Source organism: Physeter macrocephalus, unplaced genomic scaffold (genome assembly GCF_002837175.3).
Source record: "Physeter macrocephalus isolate SW-GA unplaced genomic scaffold, ASM283717v5 random_112, whole genome shotgun sequence".
NCBI classification, from domain to species: Eukaryota; Metazoa; Chordata; class Mammalia; order Artiodactyla; family Physeteridae; genus Physeter; species Physeter macrocephalus.
Genome location: NW_021145398.1, coordinates 94,214 through 104,335, shown reverse-complemented (window position 1 = coordinate 104,335; position 10,122 = coordinate 94,214). Strand labels below are relative to the sequence as shown.

General features: G+C 58.3%; 1 protein-coding gene across 3 annotated transcripts in view; it reads right to left on the bottom strand.

Annotated features, from left to right (window-relative positions):
* EPHA2 (EPH receptor A2) overlaps window positions 1-9,448 on the bottom strand; it is a 22,179-nt gene extending 12,731 nt beyond the window's left edge. The window contains exons 1-3 of one of the 3 annotated variants that reach the window (XM_028484045.2): window positions 9,248-9,448; window positions 4,508-4,575; window positions 2,075-2,744 (exon numbers count right to left, since the gene is read on the bottom strand). In XM_028484045.2, coding sequence (XP_028339846.1) covers window positions 2,075-2,744; window positions 4,508-4,575; window positions 9,248-9,332 — 823 coding nt within the window. In that variant the 5' untranslated portion in view covers window positions 9,333-9,448. The remainder of the gene's footprint in view (window positions 1-2,074; window positions 2,745-4,507; window positions 4,576-9,247) is intronic. The other 2 variants (XM_028484046.2, XM_055082411.1) reach the window with 2 other exon arrangements.
* Window positions 9,449-10,122: the final 674 nt, after the last annotated feature.

Here is a 10,122-nt window from a genome sequence, read left to right as displayed (position 1 = left end):
GGGCACGAACCCGTGTCCCCTGCATCGGCAGGTGGACGCTCAACCACTGTACCACCAGGGAAGACCTTTCTTTTTTTTTTTTTTTTGAAGAGCACTTTTCTGCGGGAATTACTGTTATTATCTCCACTGGCATCCCGGTCAGGGGTGCTGGGAAGGTCTGGAGGGATAAAGAGTAGCCAGGCTGGGGGTTCCCAACCACACAGAGGGTCCCTAAACCACGTTGAAGGGAATTTTGGGAGACGGATCCTAAGGAGGAAAAACCAAGGCAACAGGTGGCCGGCAGTGGAGAGGGTCCCACAAGCAAAGTCAAAGATTTCGCTCCTGGAAACCAGTCCTCCGTACCCTGGGGTGGCTCAACTCTTCACAAACAAAGCCTGTGAGGCCCTGACCCCCAACTTCCTGGGGAGGGAAGCCTGCCCCCTTCCTGGAGAGAGACACCCCTCCCCAACCTCAACTGTCCACTTATCTCTGCAGGGCCTGAATCACCAGCCTGTGGAAAGTTTTCAGCTGCCCCTCACCCCCCCACCCCTGCATTCTTGTGTGAGGATGTCATGTGGGAGGAGTCTGCTCAACCCACTGGGCTCCCTCGCAACCCCCCCAGTCATTGTCTGAAACTGGGAGTGTGCACTTGAGGTCACCTAAAGCAGGGGCCGCCTGAAGAGCAGAGGAGAGCTGGGAGGACAACACGGTGGTGGGAAGGGCCAGAGCAGAGACTACACCACAGGCACAGAAAGGCTCTGAGGGGACGTCTCATTCAGGGGTTTGCAGACTGTGTTAAGCAGGGTTCTGAGGATTTGTTTTAAGAGGCAAGTGGAGCCCATGAGAAAGGGCTTCAGGCTCCTCCAGTACCTGAAACCCTTTCATGGGTTGCAGGATCCATGGCTAAAAACCAAGTATACAGTCTGCTAGTATAGTTGAACTTCGTGTCTTATGGACAAGAAGCCTGAGGCCAGAGATGAAGAGAGATTTACTGAAGGTGACTCAGTCGGTATGTATAGCTATAGGGCCTAACCCCCCAATTTCTCAACACCCTGCTTATCTCAGCAAAGAAGCTCCCAGAGAGAGGGGATGAGGGGGCCTTCCAAAGGTCAGCCTACATTCCACAAATGCCCTGCCCCACAGCCATTTCCAGAAAAAGTCACCCATTGAAAAAATCCACGTTGCTCTAGAGCTTTCCGCTGTCACAGGTCCTGGCCGGGCCAAGCCACAGCCTCCCAGTGTGAGCTCACTAATGCCCAGGCCCTGTTCCCAGAGAGAGTCTGATTTAATCGGCCCCCTCTCTGGGCTCAATCTGTCATCAGTAGAAGCCCCAATGGGAGGATCTGAGTCTATGGCCCTGGGGAGGGTCAGGTAGGCAGGGCAGATCCTGAGTATCTCCTCCACGCAGGCATTTTTCAAAAAGCTCCCCAGGTAACTGTCATGTGCAGCCAGGGGCTGCGAATCCTGGGTTCAATTCACTCACCTCCATGTACAAAAGAGGAGCCTGAGACCCAGAGAGGTTAATTGACTTGCCTAAAGTCACAGGGAGTTAACAGAGATGGTACTAGCTCCTGGGACTGTGCTATGTGCCCACAGTGCTGGTAGTTAACAGATACTCAAGACATACTTGTGGGATGAATCAAAACTAACAATCACACTTAAAAACGCTTATGTGTCAGACGTTGACCTGAGAACTTTACAGGTATTAAGTCATTTGATTATCATAACAACCCTACAAGATGGGCACTATGCACATCTCCATTTTACAGATGAGGAAACCCGGGCACAGAGAGGTTAAGGAACTGGCTTAAAGTCACACAGCTAAATGTAGACCTGGGATTTGAACCCAGGTATTCTTTCCGAGAGTCTTCACTCGTAACCTCCATACTGTTTCTCAATGTACTCATTCTCGGTGAATGAGTGAATCCAATCATAAGGCCAGGAAGCCTCCGAGATTTTCACTAACAGAACCACTGCATGTCTGAGCAGGGACAACCTTACCAAGATCCCCACATCCCAGAGCTGAGACCAGATCCCGGACCACAGCCTCCACCCCAGTACCCCCATTCTCTGCCACCCCAGCACCGTCACTCACCCTGGCAGGCGTCCTCCACCTTCTCGTAGCCTGCTTGGCACAGGCACTGGCCGATGGGCACCAGCCACTCGCCATCCACTGCACAGTGCATGCGGGGCTCTTCACCCCCGGGCGGCACCACAGCGTGGTCCACGCAGGTGCCAGCCACGGTGGCCAGGGAGGGCGCGTCGGAGCCCGCGATGGTCTCGGGGAAGTGGGCCAGCCCCTGCAGCAGCTCGGGACACTTCTTGTAGTAGACGCGGACAGAGAGCAACGCCACGCAGGCACCAATGTCCTGAAAGGCCAGGTAGAAGCCCTTGCGGCTGAGCGGCCCCACGGAGCGTTCCTCCACGTTCAGTTTCACGTGGCGTGCTTCGAAGTCGCTGCTGACCGTGATCTCGTCGGGCGCGATAGTGTCGATCTTGGTGAACTGGCGCTTCTGGAAGTTGGTGCCATAGTCCACGTCAGACTCGGCGTAGTAGAGGTTGAAGGTTTCCTTGCAGGAGCTGGCGCCCCCAGGGAAGCTATTGCAGTCACGCACGGTGAACTTGAGCTCGATGAAGATGCGCTCGGCCTCACCGCGGTATACCCAGTTGGTGCGGAGCCAGTTGTCCTGGTCGCCGGCCACCACGTTGCACACGGAGTACATGTAGATGGGCATGTCGTCCATGATGTTCTGCATGAGGTCCCACTGCAGAGGGCCGACAGGTTAGTGTGGGCAGGTGCCTGGGGGAAACTGAGGCCCAGAGGCATCGCCCAGGTGGCAGAGCTGGGCATCAGGAAGCTGCTCTATGGTTCCTGCTGTCCTCACTCTACAGGGAAGGAAACTGAGGCCCAGGGAGGGGCTCCAAGTCACCGTCACACACTACAAGTGGCTGAGCTGGATCTGACCCCCTGGTGTCCCTGACCCCAGTGTTGCAGTGCTGAACCCGTATATTAGACAGTGAGCTGAGGGTGGAGGCTGGGGGTCCCATGTGACCTCAGGCAGATCACTTAAACTCTCTGAGCCTCAAAGTCCCCATTGTACAATGGGGGCAAGAACTACCTCACAGAACTGCTGTGAAGATAAATGACAGAATGTCTATCGAACGCTGAGCACATTGCCTGGCGTGGGTGACAGTCATACAAGGCAGCTGGTATCATTATCATTAGTATCCCTATTATTATTATCATTATAATTCACTGTGTAGCTGTGTGTGAGTGGCAGGGAAGAGGTTAAGTCAGAAACAATGGATGATCCCCCATCACTCCTCAGAACATTGCTCAGCCTCCTCCAGGAAGACTTCCCAGGTTGGGCCAAGATTGGGGCAAGTGCTTCCCCCTGGCGCCTACAGTCTCTGTTATCTTAGCACCTAAGTGGTGACAACTACACCTGGCTCCCACGCGAGATTCTGAGCTCCTTAGGGCAGAGACTGCATCTAGTTCATTTCTGTATCCCCAGGGCCTACCTGAAATGGAGTAGGTACTCAGGAAAGTATTTGTTGAATGAATGAGCAAATGAATGAAAAAATCAGAAGGGGCCAAGGAAAAAGACCTGGGCTGCATTGTGTCACACGGGCCTCAGATGCCCTTGGGCCTCAGTTTCCCACTCTATATAATGACTGGGTTGCATTAGGTGATCTGTGTTCTCTCCCAGCTGAACATTCCAGGATCCCAGAAATCCACTAGAGTCAAACTCCAGGCCTCCTCGGAGCTAAGGTGACCAGGGACAAGTGCCTGACTCCGCAGATCTGGCCAGCAATAGAAACTGTCCCCAGGTATCCCCCTGGAGACACCTCTCTCCCCAGCTAAGGCCCCAGAACAAATTCAACAAGGGGAAAACTGAGGCCCAGAGAGCAGCAGTATCCTCCCCAAGGCCACACAGTAGTCACAGGCAAAGCCAGGGAGAGGACCCTGGGGTCTTGCCTACCAGTCCAGGTCACAGCAGGGCAGGGCAGAGGGAGGGGAGGGAATGAACTTGTGTGGGAAGGAGGCAAAACAAACTCAACCCTGAGCAGGAAAGGGAAACAACAGCTGGAGGAGCAGGGAGAGGGCCCAGCAGGAAGGAACCTGATCTGGTTTCCCGGGGCTGTGGGGACCTGGGAGCCCACATTCCCTGTCTCTTCCTCACCCCTCACTTCCTGGGCTGGGACCTCAAAGGCAGGGGGAGCCTTTAACCCCTTCCCACCCAAGAGGGGAATGAAGGGAGCAAGAGGGGTCCCGCAAGAGGGGCCCCTCTTGACCATCAGCCTTCTGGGGCATCCAAGGGTCCTGCTCTGATAGGGCCTTCAGCTGTCTCCCCAGCTCTTTCCACCTCTCGGGTCCCTTCCCCACCTTCCAACCCCAGCCTGCCCAGTTGGTGGGAGAAGCAGGAACCAGAGTTTGAACCCTGGCTGAGCTGTTGGATCTGGGCCAGGCCCTGTCCTCCCTGGGTCTCAGTTTCCTCATGGCCACACCCGCACCCTGAAGGCTTACCCCTTTGCCATATGGGTGTGTGAGCCAGCCGAGTTCCCCTTTAGCTGCAGCAAAGTCCAACAGGACGACTGGAAGAGATGAGAGAGGGTGCTGAGTGAGAATGGGGGTATCTTCAGGGGTCAGGCCATGGTGGAAAAGGTGAGAGTCCCCCAGGAATCCCAAGAAGTCTTGAAGGCTTCCTTAGCCCTCAGAGAGAGACCCCACCACACAGGGTCACCATGTCCAAGAGACCCGTCTCTCCAGAAACAGGGAAGCAGAGCTCCAGGCAAGGGATGGGACCTAGTCAAAGTCACAGAGCAGGTTGGGTGAGGCCTCACGTCTCCCAGCCCACGCCGCCCCCTCAGCAGCCCCCAGCTGGGCAGAGCAGGACAGAGCTCCGCCCAGCAGGGGAACAACAGCTGGGTAGAGAGCTGGGGCGAGCAGGGCTATTAAGTGACACCACGCTGCCCCATCTGCTTCCTGAAACAGGGCCCCTCCGCAGCACTTCACATGCACGTGGGCCTTGGAGGCACTCTTGTCCGCTCCTGCCACGTCCCCTCCATACACACACAGCACAAAACACCCTCAGCCCCACCCAGGCCATGTAGCACATGCCTATGCAGCACACGTATGTACACACATGTCTCATGCCCTCCAAGAGGAGAGAGCTGTTCACAGGTGGGAACAGCTCCAGGGAGGGGAGCAGGATCGGTGGGGGGGGCGGTGTCTGGAAACCAATCTTCCCACCACAAAAGCCACAGAGCAGGCAGGATAAAGCCCTGAAGCCATAGGGGCTTTTAGGAGGGACCCAAAGATACACACAGCTGGCGAGGTCCCCTCCCTGGGAGAATCGCTCCCGCTGCTCCCGTCCCTCACACCCTGGCCACTGCCCTGCTAGGGGTGCCTAGGGGACCAGGGATGGAAACCCTTAAAGAGGACTTCCAGGCCCAGAGGGACCAGGTGCCAGGACCACACTATCCCCAGAGAGGCATCTGGAGCCTGAGGGAAGGACACATTGCCAGGGGCTTCCCTAGATCCAGCCCTCCCCTTGGGCACCTCCCACTGGTCCACCCCGGGTTCTGCCAGGCTCAGGGGCTACAGCCAAGACCCAAGACCCCAGTATGGCCCCCTCCTCCATTTCCAAGTAAGGTCCAGGTAGCTGCCAATAGAAACTACCCTCCCTGGAGGATAACGAGATTGGAGAAACTGAGGCATGGACCCTACACAAAGTCCCTGGATTCCGAGAGTAAAGCCCTAAGGTGGAGGGGGTAAGGGACCAAGTGCTTACTTCCTTTGGAGTCTGGAGCATGAGGAATATGGCCTCAAGAAGGTGCATTCCTCAAGGCCTAGGCCTGGAAGAATGACTGTAAGGGTGGAATCCCGAGCAGGCGGAGATGGGCCTGATTTAGAGAGATGGGGAGGGAGGGGGAGAGGGGCCTGAGTAGAGTCTGAGAAACCCTTTTCCCGAGGACAGATTGCCCTGCTCCCCTGGGCTGCAGGCCCCCAGGCCTGGGGATGAAGCACTGCCACCTGACCGCGGCTGACCCGGGCCAAGTCTCTCTAGGAAGGGCCTCACAGCCCAGACAGGGAGAGGAAATCCGATGTGGCACCGGCCCCAAGGCTGAGGGGACAGGGGAGGGTGGCTGGGGGGTGGGTAGGGGCAGGGATTTGTTCGGACATGCCCAAGGCTCAGGCTTGGAAAACTCACTAACCCCACTAGCAAATGGAATGTTCTGGCTACACAGGAAGGAATCTGGGGGCTCCTGGCTCCAGCTGGGTGTGTAGGCGGACAAAGGTGAGTGTTCCTCAAGTTCCTGCACATCCCCCTTCCTTAGAGGCGTGGGAAGCTGCAGTCTGGGCCCCTGGGGAGGGGGGCTCATGGCTCCTAGGCTCTGAAGGGTTAACCTGGCACGGAGGGACCCCCACCACCCCTGCCAGAGCTCGCACCCCTTCCAGACCCAGGCCTGGCTCTAGAAATATCACAGGGCTCATGGGAGAAGAAAAGAAGCCTTCACACAGGAAGGAGCCCCCTCCCGGGGAAATTCCCTAGAACCGATCACCAGGAACAGGCACCCAGCCCCGGTGAGCCCCTCCCTGAGCGGCTTCCAGGGTCTGAGGCTCCTGCTCGCCTGGAAGGGGTGGGGGCCCACAGCCCCTCGGCTGGCCCCACAGTCTTCACTGAGAAGCCTGGGCTAAGCAGGGCTCATCCAGGAGCCTCCCCCGCCCCTCCTCCCACCCCCAGGACAACCTCCTTCTCAGTCTGAAGTTCCATCATAAATGTCATCCTTCTGGGTCCATATTGCTTTAGGGCTCTTTGCTCAGAGGCAGTATGACCACCCACTCCCCTAGTATCACCTCCCTGCTCCCCCCATCCCTCCTGAACCAAGACCAGCTAATTCCTAAAGAAGCAGGGAGGCAGGGGACTGGGGGTCGGGGAGCAGGAAGAATGAAGAAGAAAAAGGTAAGGGGACAGAGGGCACATTGGGCTCTTACGGCATCAAGAAGCCAAGGACTTTCCAGGCCTCCTGAGTGCTCTCCAGCCCACCTCCCAGCTGCACCTCAAGTCAGCAAGCCCTGCACCCCTGCCCAGCTATTCTCACTTCTCAGAAAAACCCACCACACAACCGGGTGCGGGGGCCCTGGGCTCTGGCAGCCCAAGAAGCCAGAGGCTCAGACCTAACCCTCCCTATACAGAGGGCCCTACTGAGGGAGGGCTTGGGCCTCCCTGTTTCCCCATTTGTAAAAGGAGGACAGATTCAGTGGCTGTTGAGAATTTAACAGGCTCCATCTGGGTCTCCCAAGGCAGCCTGGCTCCACTCACGGGGAAGGAGAAGGGAAGCGAAGAGCAGCCTGGGTGAAGGGTTGAAGGGACTTGTGTCTCTGCACCCCCAACCCAGCCCCAGGCAGATCCAGCACATCCAGCCAGAATCCTGGCAGCTGGGCCATCACTCCCCCACGCCCCCACTACAGGCACACCTCCTTAGGGAGTCCTTCACAGGGACTCTTGAAGCCTAAGGAAGAATGTTCCTCTGTCCTTTTCCTCCCCAGTTCCATGGGGGGCGGGCACTAGTCATCTAGGCTGGGGAGGGCTCGGCAGAGGGGCACAAGGACAAGGCTGCAGCACAACAATCGCCCAGTAGCATCCCTCCTGCCTGATCCCCCCAGCCCCCATGGGCAGCCTTCAAGAAAGGCCTGTAGTGAATCCAGCTGTCTCTCCCCTTCTCTCCAACCGCAATCCCCCAGGAAGGGGGAGGACGAAAAGCCGAGGGTGGGGGGCGGGTATTGAGGATCACAGAAATCCCTGCTACCCACTCCTCCAGCACACTGGGATAAGAAACCCTGAGTGATACAGGGACGGGGACAGGATGCCACCCCCGCCTCCACCCTCCAAGAGTTTCAGCTCTGGCCTCTTTTCCTCCCAACTTGGAACAGCAAAACCTCCAACCCCAGCCCAGCTTGGGAGGCGGAAAAGGAAGGCAAGGCTCAAGGAAACTTCTCACCGGGCCAGGGCTTCCTCCGCACTTCCCCCTGGTGGAGCCGGCGGAAACCTCCCTCGGCCCCGGAGAGCGGGCAAAACTCGTTCTCAGTCGGAAACCGAAACCGGCCTCGGCTGGGTGGACAGGAAGGTCCTCGGCCAAGGGCAAGAGCCCCCATCCTCTCTGCGACACTAGCCGAGGGGCAACGTCCCCATCCACCACCCGCCCCGCCCAGGGCAAAGTCCGCGGCCCCTCGCGCAGCGCGGCAGCGGGAACGCTGGGGCGGGGGTGGGTGATGCGGTCCCCCAACCCCGGGCGCCCGGACTCCCTGGTGGCCCTGGGGTGACGGCTCCACACCTTGGGAGGCCGCGCCCCCACCTGCCGCATTTCCTCGTTCTGAGTCACCCCTTGCTCAGAACGCTTGACTTTGGGACTTCCTGTCCGCTCTCGCGGCCCCGAGCCTGCCCCCCGAGCCTGGGAGTGCGGGGAGGGAAGGAGGGAAGGCTGTGCGTGGGCAGATTGGCCCGAAACTCCCCGCAAGCTCTCCTCCCCGGCTGGAGGCATAAGGGGGCGTGGAGACAATCTCAGGGAGCTGGGGCTTCTGCAGGGGTCTGTCTCCTCGCCTGTCGAAGAGACCCCCTCCCCAAAATGAGGGGCCTCCACAGAAACGCCTTCTCCACAAAATCGGGGCAAGCAGGTTAGCGAATTCACCGTGAAGCTGAGCCGGCGGAAAGGCCCCCAGGTCGCCCATTCTCCAAGGGACCCCGAGCCCCCCGCCGGGACGCGTTCCTGAAACCGCCACCCTGGCTGCAACCGTGTGGCCGCCCTGAGTCCCCCTTTTCTTTCTTTCTTTCTTTCTTTCTTTTTTTTAAACTTTTATTGGAGTATAGTTGCTTTACAATGTTGTGTTAGTTTCTGCTGTACAGCAAAGTGAATCGGTTATAGGTTCATATATACCCTCTTTTTTATATTTCCTTCCATTTAGGTCACCACAGAGCACTGAGTAGTGTTCCGGGTCCCCTTCTCTGCGGCCTCTGAACCCCGCGCGCCCGGGCCCCAACCTCTTAGTCCCCGGAGCCCCTATAACCCCGGGTGGGGGTCCCAGATTCGTCCCGATCGCAGCCAGCAAGTCCTCCCGACCTCAGCACTCCGGCACTGGGCGGCGCCAGGTCAGTTTCCAAAGTTGCGCGCGTCCAGGCGCGCCTGGCTCCGGGAGGAGCGGGGGTCCGGGGGACCGGCCGCCTCGGCTGGGTCGGGCCGGGCGGCCGCCGGCGCGCACACTCACCTTCCTTGCCCTGCGCCGCGGCAGCCGCGGCCAGCAGGCAGCCCCACAGCAGGGCGAGGCAGGCGCGGGGCGCCAGATGCTCCATGCCGCGCTCCTCGCTCTCAGCCCGATTCTCCGTGCCCGGCTCCCGCACGCCCGCGCGCAGGCCTGGATGTCCGGCTCCCTCCTGCCGCCTGCGAGTAACTTCTGCCCCGAGTGCTTAATGGAAGTTGAGTGAGAAACCGCTCCTGTTCATTCATGCCCCGCGCTGACGTCAACGAAGCCACGCCCTCAGGAATGTCTTTAAAGGGGCCGGGCTGGCACTCGGCGAGAAGGGAGGGGAAGTCCCGAGGGGTTTGGAGGGGCTCTTTGGGCCCGCTGGACTCGCTGGCGCCCCCCAGGTCCTTCCAAGTTTGAGTGCCTCCAAGCGCCAGTGCAACCTGGGCTAGTCCTCGAGGATCTCTGAGCCGGGAATCCTCGGCCCAGACGTGGGGATGGTTTTGCGCTGAGCCATCCCCCACTCTCACCCTTTGCCCTCTGGGACCGAGCTCAACGTTGGCCCGAAGGCCTGAACTGAAATGGCCTGGAGGGTCAAGAAGCAGTTGCCTGCTTAGCAGCTTGCCTGGAAAGAGAGCTCCAAAATAGACCCAGATGCCCCTCTTCCTGGGATTTCTAAACTGTGCACCAAACCGTCGGAGGTCAGGGAGAGCTTCTCTGCTCAGGGGCCTCTAAGAATACAGTAATCTGAGAGCAACCTCGTCTAAAAACGAGTCAGACATGCATGATCTCCTTTAATTCTCATCTGGGAGGTAGATGTCATTATCCCCATTTTACAGACGAGTAAACCGAGGCTCCAACAGCTTAAACAATATGCCCAAAGGTTGCACAGCTCAAAG